Source organism: Nomascus leucogenys, chromosome 18, assembly GCF_006542625.1.
Source record: "Nomascus leucogenys isolate Asia chromosome 18, Asia_NLE_v1, whole genome shotgun sequence".
NCBI classification, from domain to species: Eukaryota; Metazoa; Chordata; class Mammalia; order Primates; family Hylobatidae; genus Nomascus; species Nomascus leucogenys.
Window position 1 is genome coordinate 98,291,689 of NC_044398.1, and position 23,164 is coordinate 98,314,852.

General features: G+C 48.0%; 1 protein-coding gene across 5 annotated transcripts in view; it reads left to right on the forward strand.

Annotated features, from left to right (window-relative positions):
* Nucleotides 1-23,164, forward strand: part of GLYR1 (glyoxylate reductase 1 homolog) — a 47,966-nt gene that overhangs the window by 20,662 nt on the left and 4,140 nt on the right. For 3 of the 5 annotated variants that reach the window (XR_004026781.1, XM_003269239.4, XM_030798774.1), the window contains 10 exons: nt 3,114-3,200; nt 4,080-4,136; nt 5,426-5,476; nt 5,570-5,643; nt 9,345-9,444; nt 15,318-15,428; nt 16,118-16,219; nt 18,022-18,184; nt 18,468-18,647; nt 19,004-19,128. Coding sequence is in view for 4 of the 5 variants with exons in the window: in XM_003269239.4 (XP_003269287.2) it covers nt 3,114-3,200; nt 4,080-4,136; nt 5,426-5,476; nt 5,570-5,643; nt 9,345-9,444; nt 15,318-15,428; nt 16,118-16,219; nt 18,022-18,184; nt 18,468-18,647; nt 19,004-19,128 (1,050 nt within the window). In the remaining variant the exon portion in view is untranslated. The remainder of the gene's footprint in view (nt 1-3,113; nt 3,201-4,079; nt 4,137-5,425; nt 5,477-5,569; nt 5,644-9,344; nt 9,445-15,317; nt 15,429-16,117; nt 16,220-18,021; nt 18,185-18,467; nt 18,648-19,003; nt 19,129-23,164) is intronic. The other 2 variants (XM_030798773.1, XM_030798775.1) reach the window with 1 other exon arrangement.

A 23,164-nucleotide genomic window follows, 5' to 3' on the forward strand; every position in this document is an offset into this window, starting at 1 on the left:
AGCCCACCCAGATCAAAGTAGTGCTGTTAGGTCTGTGAGTTTCCCAAAATCCCACACTCACACGAGGAGCAGAAGTTTAGGAGTTGGGGCCCTTCCTTAGTGCCAAACTGAGAGCTACAAGCTGCCTCCTCTTTGTTCCCATTGGGTCATTGTGGCCTTAGGCGAGTCCTAGGGCTGCACCACCCAAGACAGCTGTGCTGCCCCAGCCACAACTGGCCATTTAAATTTAAATTAAATGCACATTAAAATGCAGCTTCTCCATCACCCTATTGTGTGAAATGCTCCGCAGTGACACTTGACTGGCGCCTGCTCTATCACACAGTGCAGACGTAGGACACGCCCATCATTGCAGAATATTCTTTTGGGCAGCTCTGGGCTGGGCCTTTCTTTTCCCCCAAAAACCTCTGCATTCAACAAATGTTTATTGAGCAATTCTGCCATAGGCCAAATGCCTGGAGAGAAAGCAGCATTAAAGTCAGATGAGGCTCCTTCAGTAAGAATCGAACCTGGACTGTGTGGCAGCATGGGTTGTAGAGTAGGCCAAACTGGTAGAGTTCTTGCTTTCCTAGGATGTGCTTCTAATATGACAGACCCTGGAGCCAAATTCTGTCAGTCTGCTAGGCACAGTGGCTCACTCCCATAATCCCAGCACTTTGGAAGGCCAAGGTAGGAGGATCACTTGAGGCCAGAAGTTAGAGACCAGTCTGGCCAACATAGCAAGACCCTATAAAAACAAAAAATTACAAGTTACAAAAAACAAATAATTGCAAATAAATAATAAATCTACAAAAAGTAAAAATAAAAAATTAGCCACGCATGGTGGCGCACACCCGTAGTCCCAGCTACCCAGGAGGCTGAGGTGGGAAGATCACTTGAGCTGAAGTGGTTGAGGCTGCAGTGAGCCATAATTGAGTCACTGCACTCCAGCCTGGGTGACAGCTAGACTATGCCTCCAAATAAATAAATAAATTGTATCTACCACACCAGTGACTGACTCGGTGACTTTAAGCAAGGTTACTTAAGCTCTGTGTGCCTTAGTTTTCTATTCCGTAAAAGAAGATTATAATAGGGCTGGGTGCAGTGGCTCACGCTGTAATCCCAGCACTTTGGGAGGCCGAGGCGGGTGGATCACGAGGTCAGGAGATCGAGACCATCCTGGCTAACATGGTGAAACCCTGTCTCTACTAAATATACAAAAAATTAGCTGGGCTTAGTGTTGCGCACCTGTGGTCCCAGCTACTCAGGAGGCTGAGGCAGGAGAATTGCTTGAACCCAGGAGGCGGAGGTTGCAATGAGCCAAGATTGTGCCAATGCACTGCAGCCTGGGCTACAGAGCAAGACTCTGTCTCAAAAAAAAAAAAGAAGATGATAATAGTTCTGTTTCATGAAGGGGTGAGAATTACATGATAATGTATGTATAAAATAGGACTTATAGTGATGTCTAGCACATACTAAGCCCTATGAAAACATTTGTTCTCATTATAATCCACATCAGCATCATGTTCTATGGGCAAAGATACAGAGAGGTCAGGTGAAGCCACTCTGATAAGGTGACATTTCAACAGAGTCCCAAAGCGAGCCTGAGCCAATGAGATAACTGTCAGAAGAACGTTCCCAGTAGCACTAGGGCACCAGGGCAGACCCATGCTTGGTGTGTTTGGAGTGGGGGTGGAAGGCCGGCAGGGTGCTAACGAGCTAGAGAGCAGTGACGGGAGGAAGAAATAGGACGTGAGGTTGGAGATTGGCGTGGGATGAGTGAGAGACGGCAGAACTTGCAAGACCCTCCCTGTAGACCATGCTCATAAAGCCCGTAGCTTTACTATGTGAGACTGGAAGCCACTTTAAGGCAAAGAAGTGTCATGATCTGATTGGCCCTTTTGGTAGATGACTCTGGCTGCTGTGTAGAGACTGGACTATGAGTGGAAGCAGGGAGATTTATTTTTGCAATTGTCCAGGTGACCAGCAATGGCCTGAGCTTAGGTATTAGTAGCCGGGATGGTGAGAAGAAGGGGTTGGGCAGATCCCCAACTATAAAGCCCCATTCATTGCCAGTGGATTAGAGAACAGAGGGGTCAAGAAGGGCTCTAAAGATATCGGCCTAGTGGAATGGAGCAGGTGTTTTCTAAGACTGAGAAAACCTCAGGAGTAGTTTAGGCAGGGGTTGTCAGGAGGGCCACTGTGGCTGGAAGGGAGCGACTGGGGAAAGGGAGTGCAAGGTAACATCAGAGTAGTCGAGAGGGACCAGACCAGTGTCAAAACTGGAAAGAGGACCCTTTGTCCAGGAAGAAGGTGAGCCGGGCTGTCGGTGAAGAGGAGCTTCTCATCTCACCACGTCCTCCTGTGTCCGTCTCAGGAGAACTCAAGCTCTTGGGTTCTGGCCACCCTGGAGTTTAATTCTGGCTTTGTCATGATAGCTGTAAAATTTGGGCAGATCTCATCAGCCCCATGTGGTTTTATTCGTTTCTTTGAAATATGGTGGATTCCTTCTGAAGACGCTACTGTTTCTTTTTTTGTTTGTTTTTTGGAGATGGAGTCTTGCTCTGTCTCCAGGCTGGAGTGCGGTGGCGCAATCTCGGCTCACTGCAACCTCCACCTCTCCGGTTCAAGCGATTCTCCTGCCTCAGCCTCCGGAGTAGCTGGGAGTACAGGTGCAGCTAATTTTTGTATTTTTTAGTAGAGACGGGGTTTCACCATGTTGGCCAGGCCGGTCTCGATCTCTTGACCTCATGATCTGCCCGCCTCGGCCTCCCAAAGTGCTGGGATTACAGACATGAGCCATCGCGCCCAGCAACCACAACTATTTCTTAATGTTTGGTATTCACCATAAGGCATTAACTGCACCTTTGCAGACGGTACTGCAGATCATACTTGGGCTTTCTAATTACCTCCATCTTTGTGAAATTTAGACATAAGCACCCATTCTGTTGTTTCCAGAATTGAGAAGAAAGACTCACTTTGTGTTAATGGGAAGAACTGGCTCATTTCTCCTGAGGGACGGTTATCAGAACAGTGGTTGGGGATTGGCTTGAACTTTTCCTTAGACTGTGGAGCTTGCAAGGGGTTTTGTTGGGGTTTGAATGTGATTTTAAAATGCCCTGCCCCTCCCTCTGTAGGATCTCACCATCCCAGAGTCTAGTACCGTGAAGGGGATGATGGCCGGACCCATGGCCGCGTTTAAATGGCAGCCAACCGCAAGCGAGGTAAGGAGCTCTCCTGCAGGCAGGACAAGCTGCGGCTTAAGGCGAGGTTCCTGTGTGATCCTTTTTTTTTTTTTGTCCCTTTCTTGTGTGTGAGGCTTAATTTATTATTACAAAACAGTACAGAAGTCTATGAAATAAAAAAAATTTCCCTCTAGGGTGAGCACTGTGAGGCTCGAGGTGACGGATTTCAGTCCTTTGGGACGTCCACTCAGCATTCATTTACATGATTATAGACCTATGTCTAGTTTTTGTTATTTTGGGCAGGGCTCTTTTTCACAAAAGTGGGATGATTCCACAAGTTTTTTTCCCCTAATATTTTATAAACACCCTCTTATTGTCCTTAAATACAACTTTTATGTTTAGTTGTATTTTCCTTGGTGCAGCTGCACCTGTTGCTGAGCATAATTATGGAAAGCCCATGAAGGTCCACTGTCGTGGCTACTCTGTTTCTGTTAATATGCTCAGTAAGATGAGATCCCCAAGGGCTTGGTACCAGACACAAGTAGGGCCAAAACCCTGAAATTCCAGAATAGATATGACTTAGTTTGCTGGGTTATCTGCTGTGCCTGATAAGTACCGAATTTATAAAGCACGAGTATGCTTGTTAATATTTTCCCACAGTCTCATTGGAATAATTTATGTACCAACCTAGCAGAATCATCTATTCTTTTCCACTTTAAAGCCAGTTTTCCTCTAGCTGGAATGGGGCTTGTTTATAAAAAGGCTTAGGCCAAAATGGGAAAAGCGTTTCCAGACAGTTGTGAAAAAGAGACCAGAATCCAGAGGTGTTGCAGCCAGAGGAGAGTCCAATTACCGGGGAGAAGGAAGTGACCTTTCGTGGCAGATAACTGGTTTTATTTCATTGTTTTCTGGTTTCAGCCTGTTAAAGATGCAGATCCTCATTTCCATCATTTCCTGCTAAGCCAAACAGAGAAGGTGAGTTGCACTTTGAGGCTCTTGGCCCATGGTCAGGGGCTGGCCAAGGAGTGCTCCTCCACTGGGTCCTGGCCTGGCCATCTGAAAAGTTAGGCTCTGCCGGTGTATTGCCCAGAGCAACTAGCCCAGAAGTCCCCGTGTGGGCCCACTAATGAGCCAAGCATTATTAAGATTAAAAGTAAATCCAGGCCAGGTGCGGTGGCTCACACCTGTCATCCCAGTACTTTGGGAGGCCTAGGCAGGTGGATCACGAGGTTAGGGATTCAAGACCAGTCTGACCAACATGGTGAAACCCCATCTCTACTAAAAATACAAAAATTAACTGGGCGTGGTGGTGTGTGCCTGTAATCCCAGCTACTCAGAAGGCTGAGTCAGGAGAATTGCTTGAACCCGGGAGGCGGAGGTTGCAATGAGCCAAGATCGCGCCACTGCACTCCAGACTGGGCGACAGCTTAAGACTCTGTCTCAAAAAAAAAATTAATTAAATAAACCCAAAGGCCAGGCATGGTGGCTCATGCCTATAATCCCAGCATTTTGGGAGGCCAAGGCGGGTGGATCACCTAAGGTCTGGAGTTCAAGACCAGCCTAGCCAACATGGTAAAACCCCATCTCTACTGAAAATACAAAAATTAGCTGGGCATGGTGGTGCGTGCCTGTAATCCCAGCTACTTGGGAGGCTGAGGCAGTGAGGCTGAGGTTGCAGCGAGCCGAGATGGTGCCACTGCACTCCAGCCTGGGCAACAGAGCGAGACTCCATCTCAGATAGATAAATAGGTAACCTAAAAAGAACATTTAAAACTCAGCCAGCTGTGTAGTTGAGACTGTCACAGTGACCTTTAAAGTTTAGGGCAGAAACCAAACATCGAAGGCTGTCAGCCCCCCATGAAATTGCATGGCAGACACATCTTCAAGCTCACTTCGAGAGGTAGTCTCCAAGTCCTGCGGATGCAGAGGGAAGCCCTCCCAAGGTCTGCAAGATTATGGGGTGGGCTGAGCCGTGCTAGGATCTCATGAGAGTTTGTGGCTTTGGAGTTGGATAGATGTGGGTTCCAAGTTTATGACTTATTCTCAACACCATGGTCAACAAAAAGACCTGGTAGAATTGCATGGGTACTTGAATGAGGTAATGTGTGTGAACTTTCTAGTGTAAAATTTCGAGTTCACTAAAGTATAAAACAAATATTTGGTGTTAACTTCCCACTTTGGGTCTAACCTTTGAGAGGGGATTATTATGAAGACTGGTTAAGCCTGCAGTTGAATAAGTAGTCTCTTTCCTCCTCCTTCATTAGCCAGCTGTCTGTTACCAGGCAATCACGAAGAAGCTGAAAATATGTGAAGAGGTATGTAGGCTCCATGCCTCCCCATTTTAATTTTCAGCTGGGGCCTTAAACTGCAGGCAGACTGACTTGATAATGTGTGCTTCCTGTCCGTAGGAAACTGGCTCCACCTCCATCCAGGCAGCTGACAGCACAGCCGTGAATGGCAGCATCACACCCACAGACAAAAAGTAGGACCTTTGATGAAAAGGCCTCCAGTGGCTCTGGTTCTGCTGAGGGTGGGGGGAAGGTGACCCCATGGCGGTTCTTTAAGGGTTGTGTCCCAGCCATTGCTGGCATTGAATGGAAAGGGTGGGGGGACGTTGTAACTCTTATTGATAAAGACAGGAGTCAGAAGCTGTATAAATCTATGGTTGGGTCTCCCTTGGACATAAGCTGAGGGATTTTTTTGGCTCAGAACTCAAGAGCAAGGAGCACTTGGCTTAGTGGTTCTCAGACTTTCCTGTGCCTCACAGTCACCTGGAAGGTGGCTTCTCAGTCAATATGTCTGGGTGGGGCCCAAGAATTTGTATTTTGAACCAGTTCCCAGGTATACTGCTGCTGGTGGTCAGAGCTACACTGTGAGAACCACTGGCTGAGTAGAATCAGGATGAAGCCCCAAAATTGGCCATGGTGGGGCAGGTGAGGGAAGGGAGATGAAGGTGCTTAGGGGTCCTCACTGAGCACCTGCTGGCTGTCCTGCACCCTGCCCGGTGTGGGTGGGGCGATCCTGGACATGCTTCCAGACCCAACTTGCACCCAGCCTTGCCTCTGTGCCTGCTCTGTAGGCCTGTCTCCTCCACAGAGTCTTGTTGGCAAAAAGATACCTTTTCTAAGAAAACATGTTCTCTGGAGCAAGTTAGCTAAAGTCAGTTTCCAGTTTGTACCTTTCACATGGTCTTCCCCAGACTAAAAACAGTGCATCTTTTACTTGACATTTTTGTACTGTTGAAATCACTAATTCTACCAGTTATTTTTGGTGAACTTGCCTCTGTAGAATGGTGGAGGGCATATTAGATGCAAACAAAGGGGGAGGAGGATTGTGTTAAAAAAATAAAAATAAAAAAATGATCAGGATGAGGCTGAGGACAGAGTCCTGATGTTTATGTTATGACTAATGGGCCAACACATTTATTGGCCCATTAGTCAAACTTTTAATAAAGAGTATGAAGCCAGCACCAAAACCAACCAGTTTTGTTGTTGCCCAACCCACCATAATCCATGTTTCCATCTTGTCTGAGATGCAATGTGAAGGACTCTCAGTTGCCCTATTAAAAATCCAGAACCTTGACCGGGCGTGGTGGCTCACGGCTGTTATCCCAGCACTTTGGGAGGCCAAGGTGGGCAGATTACCTGAGGTCAGGAGTTCAAGACAAGCCTGGCCAACATGGTGAAACCCTGTCTCTACAAAAATTACCCGGGTATGATGGTGGGTGCCTTTAATCCCAGCTACTTGGGAGGCTGAGGTGGGAGAATCGCTTGAACCCGGGAGGTGGAGGTTGCAGTGAGCCTAGATCGCACCACTGCACTCCAGCCTGGACAACAGAATGAGACTCTGTCTCAAAAAAAAAAAAAAAAAAATCCAGAAGCTTCTCCCAGGTCTGCTGGACTTCCCTAGAACACCCAGAAAGGAAAGGAAATTCGCCTGTTATGATCTAGAATCATGGGGGAATATTGTACTACCCAAATAATGAGTGACAAAAAGGTACCTCCTTGTTTTTAAGCCACAACTTGAAGCAGTTAGCAAGGAGGTCTATATTGGTGAGAAAGTTGGTGGGTTCCATTTTCAACATGTGATTCAGATTACTTAATACAGGCTGGGACAGGGAGAATGTGAGCAGCTGATATTCCAGCAGAGATTAGAGGCCCATTTGTAGAGATGGTTCCGGAAGACCAAAACTATGGAAAGAATGACGGGGTCAAAGTGGAGGAGCTGCAGGGGACATCCAGCACTCAGAGAAAGCCTGAATTGAAAACATGGCCAAGCGCAGTAGCTCGTCCTTGTAATCCCCACACTTAGAGAGACCAAAGCAGAAGGATCCCTTGAGGCCAGGAGTTCATGGCCAGCCTAGGAAATACAGCAAGACCCCATCTCTACAAAAAAATTTTAAAACTTAGCCAGGCATGGCAGCATGCACCTATAGTCCTAGCTGCTCAGGTGGACTGAGGTGGAAGGATCACTTGAGCCCAGAAGTTTGAGGCTGCGGTGAGCTATGATCACACCCCTGCACTCCAGCCTGGGAGACAGCATAATGCTGTCTCTAAAAAAAGAAAAGAGGCTGAGTGCAGTGGCTCACCCCCGTAATCCTAACACTTTGGGAGGCTGAGGTGGGAGGATTGCTTGATACCAAAAGTTCGAGACCAACCTAGCCAACATAGCAAGACCCCCCCATCTCTCTTTTTAAATAAATAAAATTAAAAACTATAAAAACAAGAACATGATATGATCAGAAATGAGGAAAGGCATTCTTTTGCACCATTGTCACTTGCAAAGAGAGGTGAAGAAATACAAGAACCAAGAAAAGACAGTTGGGCAAACTAAAAGTTATCCGTAAAAGCATGTCGAAATAGCAGCAGTGGCAGCCAGCCCCCAGCTCTCAGGGTTGCAGGAAGTAGCAGGCGGAGTATGTGAATGTGTGTGGAGGAGACTGGCCAATGAGTGCTTCTGTCACAAGGATTGGGAAGGACCTGTGGATGGAAGGGCTGGGGGAGCGGTGAGAGGTTTGGGGGAAGGCAGGCATGGGGAGAAGGATTTGTGGACTGGGAAAGATTGGGTTCCAAGCTCAGGTGAAGGACTTAGCTTTGGAGAGGAGAGGCAAGGCCCATTCTGTTGATAACGGGAAGAGTGGAAAGGTAGGGTGTGGGTGGAGAATTGAAGTTGGGAAAGAAAGGTGAAAATTGCCGTCCTGGTTCATGCAGTCAAGGAAGTTGCCTGGCTCTAAACACAGTGCTTCAGTGACTTGTGGTGGATCCTGTTGGGCTTTAAAGTAGTATCCAGGGCTGGGTGCAGTGGCTCACACCTGCAACCCCAGCACTTTGGGAGGCTGAGGTGGGCGGATCCCATAAGCCCAGGAGTCCAAGACCAGCCTGGGTAACATATCAAAAGCCTGTCACCACAAAAAATTAGCTGTGGTGACACATGCCTGTAGTCTCAGCTACCCAGGAGGTTGAGGGGGAAGGATTACTTGAGCCCAGGAGGTCGAGGCTGCAGTAAGCCATGATTGCACCACTACACTGCAGCCTGGGCAACAGAACAAGACACTATCTCAAAAAATAAGTAAAGTGTGGGGCCGGGCATGGTGGCCCACGCCTTTAATCCCAGCACTTTGGGAGGCCGGGACGGGCAGATCACGAGGTCAGGAGTTTGAGACCAGCCCGGCCAACATGGTGAAACCCTGTCTCTACTAAAAATACAAAAATTAACTGGGCGTGGTGGCGTGCACCTGTAATTCCAGCTACTCGGAAAGCTGAGGCAGGAGAATCGCTTGAACCCAGGAGGCAGAGGTTGCAGTGAGCCGAGTTCGCGCCACTGCACTCTAGCCTGGAACAGAGCAAGACTGTCTCAAAAAAAAAAAAAAAAAAAAAAAGGCAACAAGGGGACTTTGCCCTGGGAGACTGGCCCTGAACCATACACATCATACTTTTTTCTGTGACAGTCAGGGGTTTCAAAATGCCCGTTTACATCCTGGGACACCTTTAGACCATGGCATAAGAAAAGACCCATGTGCATGACACCCCTGGCTCTGCAGGTAGATTGGCACACTGCTGTTTGTGGCGGTCTGAGTTCCTCTACCCCAAGCTGTATAAGGGAGCGAGCCTTGTGCTGCATGGAATCATCATCACCTTGACCCTCCCATTCCATCCTGAACTCATTAGTCTCTCTCTGTTTCAGGATAGGATTTTTGGGCCTTGGTCTCATGGGAAGTGGAATCGTCTCCAACTTGCTAAAAATGGGTCACACAGTGACTGTCTGGAACCGCACTGCAGAGAAAGTAAGCTTTCAGGGGTAGTGCCTGTTGGGTCGGGGGAGTCTGGGGTAACCCTAAGAGTGGACATCTCCCCGTTGTCTCAGCGTTCTGCGTGCAACAGAATAGAAGCCAAGCTTTTAGTCCAGGCAGGTAGAGATGTAGATGCCTAAATTTAAGATGTCATTATAAAACCTAAACATTTGCCTGGCGCAGTGGCTCACGCCTGTAATCCCAGCACTTTGGGAGGCTGAGGCGGGCGGATCATGAGGTCAGGAGATCGAGACCATCCTGGCTAACACGGTGAAACCCCGTCTCTACTAAAAATACAAAAAATTAGCCGGGCGTGGTGGCGGGCGCCAGTAGTCCCAGCTGCTGCAGAGGCTGAGGCAGGAGAATGGCGTGAACCTGGGAGGTGGAGCTTGCAGTGAGCCGAGATCATGCCGCTGTACTCCAGCCTGGGTAACAACAGAGTGAGACTCTGTCTCAAATAAATAAATTAAATACTAAACCTTTAAAAATATCCAGGGGGTAAAAAATGAAGGAAAAATCCCCCCCTCTGCCGTTACCTGACATAGCTATTGTTAGGTTTTACATCCTTGTTTTCATGCCTATGTGAACATACCCACATACAGTGAGTGTCATTCACATGGAGCCTGTGGATAGATCCACTTGGTTCTTTTTAGCAGCTCATGGTGTTGTGCACACTGGAGTGTTCTGCAGTGATGGCAGTGTTTCGTATCTGTGCTGTCCAGTGCAGTAGCCACTATCCACACAAGGCTATTAAACATTGACAACATGAAGTTGTCTAGTACAGCTGAAGAAGTGAATTTTTATTTCATTTAAATTAAAATTTAAATAGCTTCATGTGGCTAGTGGCTACCATATTAGACAGCATGAGTTTAGAAGTTCTCAACCTGAGGTGGTGGTCCATGGCTTCAGAAGGTCTGTGTGCCCAGAGATGGAATTGCAAATCCATGAATGATCACTTTTTGTAATGGAGAGAGGCAACGGCTCCCACCAAGTTCTCATCTGAGAAAAGATGAAAAGCCATGGCCTGAATACCAGAAAACTAAAGCACTATACTCCTGCATGGAACAAAGGAAGAGAGACTAAAAACTCCCAGCCTCTTAAGATGGCCGGGTGCGGTGGCTCACACATGTAAACCCAGCACTTTGGGAGGCCAAGGCAGAGGGATCACTTGAGCTTATGAGTTTGAGACCAGCCTGGGCAACATGGCAAGACCCCATCTCAATTTCTATTAAAAATATATATATATATTTTTTTTTTTTGAGACAGTCTTGCTCTGTTGCCCAGGCTGGAGTGCAGTGGCACGATCTCAGCTCACTGCAGCCTCTGCCTCCCGGGTTCAAACGATCCTCCTGCCCCAGTCTCCTGAGTGGCTGGGATTACAGGCACCCACCACCACAACCGGCTAATTTTTGTATTTTTAGTAGAGATGGCTTTCACCATGTTGGCCAGACTGGTCTCAAACTCTTGACCCCATGTGATCCGCCCGCCTCAGCCTCCCAAAGTGCTAGGATTACAGGCCTGAGCCACCACACCCGGTCTGAAAAAAAAAAAAAAATTAATGCACATGGTATGGTTGAGCATGTGTTTGTGAAGGGAGTATTGGAACTGATGACCTTAAACTTAAAATATTCTAAACAAAGTAAAAATTCGCCAGGCGCGGTGCCTCACGCCTGTAATCCAAGCACTTTGGGAGGCAGAGGTGGGCGGGTCGCCTGAGGCCAGGAGTTCGAGACCAGCCTGCCCAACATGGCGAAACCCCGTCTCTACTAAAAATACCAAAAAAAATTAGCCGGGCGTGGTGGCACATGCCTGTAATCCCGGCTACTTGGGAGGCTGAAGCAGGAGAATCGCTTGAACCCGGGAGGTGGAGGTTGCAGTGAGCTGAGATTGCACCACTGCACTCCAGCCTGGGCAACAGAGTAAGACTCCATCTCAGAAAAAAAAATAAAAAATAAAAATCACGTCGCTGGAATGATGTTCTTTTCAAGAATAACAGGGAAGTGGTTAGAGAGCTGAAGGGGTCTGGAGAAGACAGGCACTAAGGACACACTCAGGTACTTGGGCTTCGGGTGCTGGGCATTGGATTGGCACTATGAGGACCTGTCAGGAGTGGGATCTCAAAGGCCCCATTGGCAGGGTATTTTGAGATTACGATATTCTTCTGAGACCCTGCTACTGCCCGAGAGTAGGGTAGCCAGGAAATCTAGTGTACATATTTATTTATTTACTTTTTATTATTTTTTTGTTTTTGAGACAGAGTCTTGCTCTCTGGCCCAGGCTGGAGTGCAGTGGTGCGATCTCGGCTCACTGCAACCTCCGCCTCCTGGGTTCATGCCATTCTCCTGCCTCAGCCTCCCGAGTAGCTGGGACTACAGGCGCCCGCCACCACACCTAGCTAATTTTTTATATTTTTAGTAGAGATGGGGTTTCACCGTGTTAGCCAGGATGGTCTCGATCTCCTGACCTCGTGATCCGCCCACCTCGGCCTCCCAAAGTGCTGGGATTACAGGCATGAGCCACTGCACCCGGCCATGTACATATTTAGTAAAGATTATCTTTAAAAAGCCATTTAATCCTATGATAGTCCCATGGAATTTTTAAAAGGCGTTTGGTAAAAATGATTCACTGGTTCTCTTAGAATAGCAAGAAACATAGTTTGGATTTTCAGAAAAGAGAGTAATGAGGAGGACCCTCCCAAGCAAAGGTGATGACATGATGTAAAGCTGTATCACTAAAAGGCCGCAGGCAACACCAGGCTCTGCAAGGACTGGGCAGCCTGGGACAGCCCGTGATCAATGAGACATTGAAATAAAGGGCTGGTCAGTGAGTTTGGTTCAGAACAACTAATTAGAAGTTTGGGAAAATGCTAATCCTACTTCCTACCACATACTGATATATCCCAAGTTAACTACAGAATTATTTTTTTTTTGAGACAAGAGTTTCACTCCGTTGCCCAAGCTAGAGTGCAATGGCACAATCTCAGCCGGGCATGGTGGCTTACGCCTGTAATCCCAGTAGTTTGGGAGGCTGAGGCAGATGGATCACGAGGTCAAGAGATCAAGCCATCCTGGCCAACATGGTGAAATCCTGTCTGTACTGAAAATACAAAAATTAGGCCGGACGCAGTGGCTCACGCCTGTAATCCCAGCACTTTGGGAGGCCGAGACGGGCGCATGACAAGGTCAGGAGATCGAGACCATCCTGGCTAACACGGTGAAACCTCGTGTCTACTAAAAAAAATAGCCGGGCATAGTGGCGGGCACCTGTAGTCCCAGCTACTCGGGAGGCTGAGGCAGGAGAATGGCGTGAACCCGGGAGGCAGAGCTTGCAGTGAGCCAATATCGTGCCACTGCACTCCAGCCTAGGCAACAGAGTGAGACTCTGTCTCAAAGAAAAAAAATATATACAAAAATTAGCTGGGTGTGGTGGCGCTCACCTGTAGTCCCAGTTACGCAGGAGGCTGAGGCAGGAGAATAACTTGAATGTGGGAGGCAGGGGTTACAGTGAGCTGAGATCGTGTCACTGCACTCCAGCCTGGCGACAGAGCAAGACTCCGTCTCAAAAAAAAAAAAAAAATGGCACAATGTCGGTTCAAGTGATTCTCCTGCCTCAGACTCCCAAGTAGCTGGGATTACAGGCGTGTGCCACCACACCCGGCTAATTTTTTGTATTTTTAGTAGAGAAGGGGTTTCACCATGTTTGCCAGGCTGGTCTCGAACTTCTGACCTCAGGTGATCCACCCGCCATGGCCTCACAAAGTGCTGGGATTATGGGCGTGAGCCACTGTGCCTGGCCCGGAATTAATTTTTTAAAAGGAAACCAGAAGAAAATAAATATTAACATAGATCTTTGTAAATCTAGAACTAATAAAAATCACACAAGAAGATCAGTTGATTTTTTTGATAATACTCCCCAGCAACAAAAAAAAAATTCAAAAGAATACCAACTAGAAGTACTTGTAGCAAATACAAAAGAAGGGTAATATGTTGATTTTATTAAACACATAGTTTGATAATTAAGACAAAAAAATTAGTAGGGTGCTAGTTAATAATTTTAGATGTAAGAATAGGCTCACACCTATAATCCTAGCACCTTGGGAGGCTGAGGGAAGAGGATTGCTTGAGTCCAGGAATTTGAGACCAGCCTGGACAACATGAGACTCCATCTCTACAAAAAATAAAATATTAGCCGAGTGAGGTGGCACCTGCCTACTATAGTCCCAGCTACTTGGGAGGCTGAGGCCAGAAGATGTGTTGGGCCCAGGAGGTAGAGGCTACAGTGAGCTGTGATCATACCACTGCATTCCCACCTAGGCAGCAGCAAGACCCTGTCTCAGAAAAGAAAAAGGACAAAAAAATTGCTCACAAAAGAGGAAACAAAGCCATAAAAAATGTTCAGTAATCAGGAGTAATTAAAATATATCAAACAAGGCCAGGTGCAGTGGCTCACGCCTGTAATCCCAGTACTTTGGGAGGCAGAGACAGGCAGATAACGAGGTCAGGAGATGGAGACCACGGTGAAACCCCGTCTCTACTAAAAATACAAAAAATTAGCTGGGCGCGGTGGTGGGTGCCTGTAGTCCCAGCTACTCGGGAGGCTGAGGCAGGAGAATGGGGTGAACCTGGGAGGTGGAGCTTGCAGTGAGCTGAGATCGCACCACTGCAGTCCAGCCTGGGCGACAGCGAGACTCCATCTCAAAAAAAAAAAAAATCAAACAAAAAGTTGCCTTTTTTGATTGGTTAAGTGATCAAGTAGGAAGAATTTTACATGTATTTATGGGCACTTATTTGTAGTTTTTAAATTACGTACTTGGTACTGGCGTAATAGGAGAGCTTGCTGGTGATCTTTATGAAGTGACGTAGTCTCATTGGGAAGTCATCTGTCTACATTTGTTAAGAGCCTTAAAACTTTTAGAACCTGTTTTATTCTATTTGTGGAGACCGAAATTTAAAACATAGACAAGTTTTGTACATAAAGATGTTTGTTGATGTCACTTTACAATTGAAAGCAGGCTAAGTGTCAAACTGCCGGTCAGCCATTAGGTAAATCATGGTATATGGCTCAGTGAAGTGTTCCACAGTCAAGCACTATAAACCATAATTATGCCAGAATTACGAAAGACAACAATATAGATAAATGTGAATCGTAAAAAATATTAAAAGTTTAATAGAAAATAGTAGGCCCATCCAGCCTGGGCAACATGGTGAAACCCTGTCTCTACAGAAAAAAAAAAAAAAAAAAAATCACTCATGGGGCATGCACCTGTAGTCCCAGCTATTCAGGAAGCTGAGGCAGGAGGATCACTTGAGTCCAGGAGGTTGAGGCTGCAGTGAGCCATGATTGCACCACTGTGCTCCAGCTTGGGTGACAGAGCAAAACCCTGTCTCAAAAAAAAAAAAAAAAAGCCAAAATGGTAGTGCTTTCAGGCACTTCCAGAAGTATTATTAACCTGACAGCAGTGTTGAGAAACAACCCAAAAAGGAATGGCCACCAGGCGGAAGGCTTCCAGCCACATCCCCACGTTCCCAGCAGAGTGTTGATAGCTCAGGGCCACAGCCAGGACAGCACAGCGGGGGCTGGGGAGAGGTACTGTTCATATCCTATTCTTGAAACAGCCTACCTGCAGCAGACACTTGTGAAGCAGTTCATCATCCTAGGCACCCGTCATGCAAAAACTGAAGATGGCCGGTGAAAGGCCCTGTGCACTTCCTCAAAAGTTGAGCTCCTATCTCCATGACCCAGGCTCCCGGCCTCAGCCTCCAGCCTTGGGAGGCCAGCCAGGAGGCCTGGTCAGCCCTTCTCTGGACTGGCTGGCATGTTTGTTGTGCACTGCCTGCAGCTCACGTTAGGATCTGTGACTTTTGCAGTGTGATTTGTTCATCCAGGAGGGGGCCCGTCTGGGAAGAACCCCCGCTGAAGTCGTCTCAACCTGCGACATCACTTTCGCCTGCGTGTCGGATCCCAAGGCGGCCAAGGACGTAAGGACCCCCTCCCTCCCCTCAGCGACTCCGGGTCACAGCCAGGATTGCTGGCTGGCCTCCTCCCCTCCTCCCCTGCACACCAAGTGAGTGTCCGCATGTGGGGGGCTGAATTTCCCATCAGGGGCCATCTCCCATTGTGAAGGGTGTTTGCATTAATTGAATACAGACTTCCTTTAATTCAGATCAAAGAATGAACACTGCCAGGGCCCTTGAAGTCTGTGCCGAAATGCGTCTTGAACAGGCTTCATGTGTTCTTGTTGAACTGGAAGCTTTGGAACTGAATGTACCTTTGGTCCAGGTGCCAAGCTTCTATGTTTAGCTGTCACTGTATTTGTATATTTTAGAAGTTCAAGTACGGTAGTCATCTTGTTAAACTGGTGACTAGCCTAATCCAAGTAAATCCAAAGAAGTCCCCAAAATAAATGCTGAGGTTCATTCTTTTAAATGGGTTTTTTTTTTAAATAAAAAGAAATGCACACACTCACATAGATTCTTTTTAAAGATAAATGGGAGCATACAGGAAGTACTTTGCTATCCCTTGCTTATTTCATTGTTCTTCCCTTTTCAGCTTGATAGAAATCAGGAAATGAGCCAAAACAGCAGCAGGATTCTGATCTGAGGTCTGTAGGGCTCCTGAGCATCTGCCTGGGAGCCTGGGCTATTGCTTCTCCCTTGTGTCCCCACAGCTGGTGCTGGGCCCCAGTGGTGTGCTGCAAGGGATCCGCCCTGGGAAGTGCTACGTGGACATGTCAACAGTGGACGCTGACACCGTCACTGAGCTGGCCCAGGTAGCAGCCTTCCTCGGGCTGGCTCTCCAGCATCCTTTCTATCAGAGCCCAAGACCCAGGCTTACAGGAGTGGGCAGTTTAGTTACTCTAGAGCCAAAGCCAGAGAGGGAAGAAGAGAGGCGAGTAGCCTTGGGACTAGCCTATCCCTTGCTCCACCTTCAAACCGCAACTAGTCTGAACAGCCATGGGCAGTCGCTGCATGGCTGGAATGGGCATCAATTCCTGGAGCTGCCAGCCTTATGATGAGAAGCAACCCAGGCTGCCCGCCTGGCATTGGGGTTTGAGCAGCTTTCTGCATTTGACACTGGCAAAGCATCCCTCCTCCCCGAGCATCTGGCCCAAATAAGGGAATAGGGACTTTGGGACCCACATACGTTCTGAGGGGAGGGCAGCATCCACAGGGGAGGTGTGTGTTCAGCCAAGCCATTGACATGGTCGCATCTGGTCCTAGTTGTTGGTCTCTGAGAAATTCCAGGCCGGCGCGATGGCTCAAGCCTGTAATCCCAGCACTTTGGGAGGCCGAGGCGGGCAGATCACGAGGTCAAGAGATTGAGACCATCCTACCTAACATGGTGAAACCCCATCTCTACCAAAAATACGAAAAAATTAGCCAGGCGTGGCCGGTCACAGTGGCTCACGCCTGTAAACCCAGCACTTTGGGAGGCCGAGGCAGGCAGATCACAAGGTCAGGCGATCAAGACCATCCTGGCTAACACAGTGAAACCCCGTCTGTACTAAAAATACAAAAAAAATTAGCCGGACGCGGTGGTGGGCCCCTGTAGTCCCAGCTACTTGGGAGGCTGAGGCAGGAGAATGGCATGAACCCAGGAGGCTGAGCTTGCAGTGAGCCGAGATTGCGCCACTGCACTCCAGCCTGGGCAACAGAGCGAGACTCTGTCTCAAAAAAAAAAAAAAAAATTAGCCTGGCGTGGTGGCAGGTGCCTGTAGTCCCAGCTACTCAGGAGGCTAATGCAGGAGAATGGCATGAACCTGGGAGGCAGAGCTTGCAGTGAGCTGAGATTGTGCCACTGCACTCCAGCATGGGCGACAGAGCAAGACTCTGTCTCAAAAAAAAAAAAAAAAAAAATTAGCCTGGCGTGGTGGCGGGTGCCTGTAGTCCTAGCTACTTAGGAGGCTAATGCAGGAGAATGGCATGAACCCGGGAGGCAGAGCTTGCAGTGAGCTGAGATTGTGCCACTGCACTCCAGCATGGGCGACAGAGCAAGACTCCGCCTCAAAAAAAAAAAAAAAAAAAAAATTCCGGCCAGGCGCCGTGGCTCACGCCTGTAATCCAAGCACTTTGGGAGGCTGAGGTGGGCGGATCATGAGGTCAGGAGATCAAGACCATCCTGGCTAACATGGTGAAACCCCTCTCTACTAAAAATACAAAAAATTAGCTGGGCGTGGTGGTGGATGCCTGTATCCGAGCTACTCAGGAGGCTGAGGCAGGAGAATGGCATGAACCCGGGAGGCAGAGCTTGCAGTGAGCCGAGATCGCGCCACTGCACTCCAGCCTGGGTGACAGAGCGAGACTCCACCTCAAAAAAAAAAAAATTCCAAGTCAGTTGGGTGCCTGTGTGGAGACCCCAGCGTCTCATCACTGCTGTGATTTGGCCTGTGTGACCCGCACATGGTTAGCTCCTGAGTTCAGGTGTCAGCCAAAGGACCTTGGTATCGGTGACCAGCCCCTCCATCTCTGAAAGGTGATGAGCAGCCATGGTCACTCAGCAACACTGCTTGCGTCCTGCCCAGAGAGCGCTGGGAGAGGGGAGGCCTCCAGAAGCTGTGACTTTTCTTTCCAGGTGATTGTGTCCAGAGGGGGGCGCTTTCTGGAAGCCCCCGTCTCAGGGAATCAGCAGCTGTCTAATGACGGGATGTTGGTGATCTTAGCGGCTGGAGACAGGGGCTTATACGAGGACTGCAGCAGCTGCTTCCAGGCGATGGGGAAGACCTCCTTCTTCCTAGGTAACACGCCTGCACCTGTCAGGCCTGGAGCCTGGGGCCACATCTCCTCTGTTTCACACTGATGACAGCGTCAGTCCCACACGGCCTTTCTGCCGGGGACCCCGGGGAAGGTTTCCTTTCACCTGCATAGTCAGTGCGTGGAAGGAGGAAGAGCCAGTCTGTCGGGGGCAGGTGAAGGGGGCCTCCCCTAGAGAGAGGTGGGTCTGAGCAGAGGTGATGGTGGACAGAGAAGCCCTGTCTTTGGCATTCTTGGGCTGTGACCGTGAGTCTTTACCCTGGGCAGGTGAAGTGGGCAACGCAGCCAAGATGATGCTGATCGTGAACATGGTCCAAGGGAGCTTCATGGCCACTATTGCCGAGGGACTGACCCTGGCCCAGGTGACAGGCCAGTCCCAGCAGACACTCTTGGACATCCTCAATCAGGGACAGTTGGCCAGCATCTTCCTGGACCAGAAGTGCCAAAGTGAGTTGCCTTTGACCCCTCTTCCTGCATTTGGTGTTTGATTAGAGCAGGGGACTAGGTCAGGGATTCAGTGAGCATGAAAGATGCCCCTCCCCAGTCAGTCCCTGACCCTGGCCAGAGGAGGTTCAGAAACACAGTGGGTGGCATTTGGGGATATAGGCTGGGCGCTCCAGCCCTCAGGTGTCTAAGGGTGTGTGAGGGGCCAAGAGGCCTAGGCTATGGAACTGAGCCCTGAGTATGTTTTAGGTATTGACACCTGCCTAAATGGTGTCATTTAGGTAGGACCTAAATGGACCGTAGGTAGTTTTTAGTTTCAGGTCCTTGGCTTTTGTCTGATACTGGCTTTTTCTCCTCAGATATCCTGCAAGGAAACTTTAAGCCTGATTTCTACCTGAAATACATTCAGAAGGATCTCCGCTTAGCCATTGCACTGGGTGATGCGGTCAACCATCCGACTCCCATGGCAGCTGCAGCAAACGAGGTACGGTAGATGTGGCCTAAGCCCCAAGGCCCTTCAGTTTCTTTTTCTTTCATTTTTTTTTTTTTTTTTTTTTTTTTTTTGACGGAATCTCGCTCTGTCACCCAGGCTAGAGTGCACTGGTGCGATCTTGGCTCACTGCAACCTCCGCCTCCTGGTTTCAAGCAATTCTGCCTCAGCCTCCCGAGTGATTGGGATTATAGGTGCCCACCACCATGCCTAGCTAATTTTTGTATTTTTAGCAGAGACGGGGTTTCTCCATGTGGTTCAGGCTGGTCTCGAACTCCTGACTTCAGGTGAACCACCCGCCTCGGCCTCCCAGAGTGCTGGGATTACAGGCGTGAGCCTCCACGCCCGGCCATTCAGTTTCTTTTTCTTTTTTTTTTTTTTTTTGAGACGGAGTCTTGCTCTGTCACCTCAGGGGCCCGCCACCACGCCCAGCTAATTTTTGTATTTTTAGTAGAGACGGGGTTTTACCATGTTAGCCAGGATGGTCTCAATCTCCTGACCTTGTGATCTGCCCACCTCGGCCTCCCAAAGTGCTGGGATTACAGGTGTGAGCCACCGCGCCCGGCCTCTTTGTTCTTTTTCAAACCCTTTAAAGTGGAATCTTAAATCATTTATTTTAAACCTGCTTTCTTTATAACATGAGCATATAAATCTTTAAATGTCCCCTCAGCTGTGTTGTCTTCTGATTTCTTCTTTGACCCATGAATTACTTAAAAGTTTTTCTAGTGTTTGGGGCTTCCTAGATATCTAATGATTATTGATTTTTAACTTACTGATCTATGGTCAAAGAACATGCCCTGCCCTGTATTGGATTTTGTTTTGTTTTTTTTTTTCTTTTTGGAGACAGAGTTTTGCTCTTTTGCCCAGGCTGGAGTGCAGTGTCGCGATCTCGGCTCACCGCAACCTCTGCCTCCCAAGTTCAAGCGATTCTCATGCCTCAGCCTCTCGAGTAGCTGGGATTACAGGCACACACCACCATACACAACTGATTTTTGTATTTTTAGTAGAGATGAGATTTCACCATGTTGGCCAGGCTGGGCTTGAACTGCTGACCTCAGGTGATCCACCCACCTCAGCCTCCCAAAGTGCTGGGATGACAGGCATGAACCACTACAACCAGCTGCCTGTATGATTTTTTTTTTTTTTTGAGACAGAGTCTCCCTCTGTCGCCCAAGCTGGAGTACAGTGGAGTACATGGGATTCCACTGTGTTAGCCAGGATGGTCTCGATCTCCTGACCAAGATGTTGAAACCCCTTCTCTAGTAAAAATACAAAAAATTAGCTGGGCATGGTGGCAGGCACCTTTAATCTCAGCTACACAGGAGGGTGAGGCAGAGAATTGCTTCAACCTGGGAGGCGGGAGGTTGCAGTGAGCCTTGACTGCATCGCTGCACTCCAGCCTGGGCAACAGAGTGAGACTCCGTCTCAAAAAAAAAAAAAGAAAGCTGCTACAGCCTTCTCAGGCTTATTGTTTTCATGGTATGTATATTTTTCCATCCATTTTCTCTCTTATTTATGTCTAAATTATGTCTTCTCTTATTTATGTCTAAATTATGTCTTCTCTTATTTATGTCTAAATTATGTCTTTGATAGACAGTATGTAATTGGGGTTTGGATTTTTATCCATTTTGACGGTATCTGCCTTTTAATTAGCATGTCTATTAGCATTTTTCAAATGACGTTTTAAGCAGTTAAGACATGCGGTTTTTTTTTGCCGGGCGCGGTGGCTTACGCTTGTAATCCCAGCACTTTGGGAGGCCGAGGCGGGCGGATCACGAGGTCAGGAGATCGAGACCACGGTGAAACCCCGCCTCTACTAAAAATACAAAGAATTAGCCGGGCGTTGTGGCAGGCGCCTGTAGTCCCAGCTACTCGGAGAGGCTGAGGCAGGAGAATGGCGTGAACCCGGGAGGCGAAGCTTGCAGTGAGCCGAGATCGCGCCACTGCACTCCAGCCTGGGCGACAGAGCGAGACTCCGTCTCAAAAAAAAAAAAAAAAAAAAACATGCACTTTTTTTATATTTGAGACACAGTCTCACTCTCTTGCCCAGGTGAAGTGCAGTGGCGCAATTATAGCTCACTGCAGCCTTGACCTCCTAGGCTCAAGCAATCCTCCCACCTCAGCCTCCCGAGTAGCTGGGACTATAGGCGTGCACAACTGTATCCAACTTCACATACGCTTTCGAAAAGTTTTTTAGGGTAGAAGTTCCGCTTTCTTAGCTCATCTTTATAGAATTTAAATCTAAAAAAAAACAACTGAAAAACATTTGTCTTTACCATATTATTATAATAAAAATGACACTTTGTGAAAACAGCAGCTGTATTTTTCAAGTACTATCAGCTGATACACTTTTATTTTATTTTATTTTATTTTATTTTATTTTATTTTATTTTATTTTATTTTGAGACAGAGTTTCACCCTTGTTGCCCAAGCTGGAGTGCAATGGTGTAATCTCGGCTTACTGCAACCTCTGCCTTCTGGGTTCAAGCGATTCTCCTGCCTCAGCCTCCCCAGTAGCTGGGATTACAAGTGCCTGCCAGTACTCGTGGCTAACTTTTTGTATTTTTAGTAGAGATACGGTTTCACCATGTTGGTCAGGTTGGTCTCAAACTCATGACCTTAGGTGATCCACCCACGTCAGCCTATCTAAGTGCTGGGATTACAGGTGTGAGCCACCGCGCCCAGCCAGTACTGTTCTTTTGACACCTGGCTTTTCATAGTATAATTCTCTGTTCCTGAATTACATATATATATATATATTTTTTTTTTTTTTGAGACAGAGTCTCACTCTGTTGCCCAGGCTGGAGTGCAGTGGCATGATCTCAGTTCACTGCAGCCCCTACCTGTTGGGTTAAAGTGATTCTCCTGCCTCAGCCTCCCAAGTAGCTGGAACCACAGGCATGCACCACCACACCTGGCTAATGTTTGTATTTTTAGTAGAGACAGGGGTTTACCATTTTGGCCAGGCTGGGCTCGAACTCCTGGCGTCAAGTAATCCGCCTGCCTTGGTCTCCCAAAGTGCTGGGATTACAGGCATGAGCCACCGCGTGCAGCCTTGTTCCTAAATTCTGTCTTCTGTCTCTTGTCTGTTTCAACATTTCAGAGTACTTATTTCATGACTCTTTCAGATTACATTACTATTTCAAGTCCCCCCTGTTCATTCTACCTGTGGATTCTCTCTGGACAGTAGAATTCCTTGTGTATTTTATGTCTTTTTTGATGAAAGCTCATTTCGGACTATAGTTATTTCCCAAGGGTTTCATGTGGCTTGGGCTGGGAAAGCTTCTCTTTGAAGTGGCTTCCAAGTTGCCTCCACCCTGACTGCAGGATTCATTGGCTTGGAAGCAGAGTTTTTAGGTTAATTTCTCAATGCAGCTGTCTGCTTTCAGGTCGTTTGGATGGTATGAGCTTAGGCTCTATACTGTTAGGAGTTCAGAGGTCAGGTTCTTAGGTGCATTGACCTTTAGTAGTTGTATTGATATGTGGTTCGACTTGGAGCTACCATTTTATCATTTGATTTCTGTTCGTTGTCTTTGTCTTTTGTTTGTTCCTCCTTTCTTGCTTTCTTTTTAGAATTCCAGTTTCAGCTGGGCACGGTGGCTCACGCCTATAGTCTCAACACTTTTGGAGGCTGAGCTGAGCAGATCACCTGAGGTCAGGAGTTCGAGATCAGCCTGGCCAATATAGTGAAGCCCAGTATCTACTAAAAATACCAAAAATTAGCCAGGCATAGTGGTGGGCACCAGTAATCCTAGCTACTCGGGAGGCTGAGACAGGAGATCGCTTGAACCCCGGTGGCGGAGGTTGCAGTGAGCCAAGATCATGCCGTTGCACTCCAGCCTGGGCGACAGAGCAAGACTCCATCTCAAAAAAAAAAAAAAGAGGCCGGGCATGGTGGCTCACGCCTGTAATCCCAGCACTTTGGGAGGCCGAGGCGGGTGGATCACGAGGTCAGGAGATCGAGACCATCCTGGCTAACAGGGTAAAACCCTGTCTCTACTAAAAATACAAAAAATTAGCCAGGCGTGGT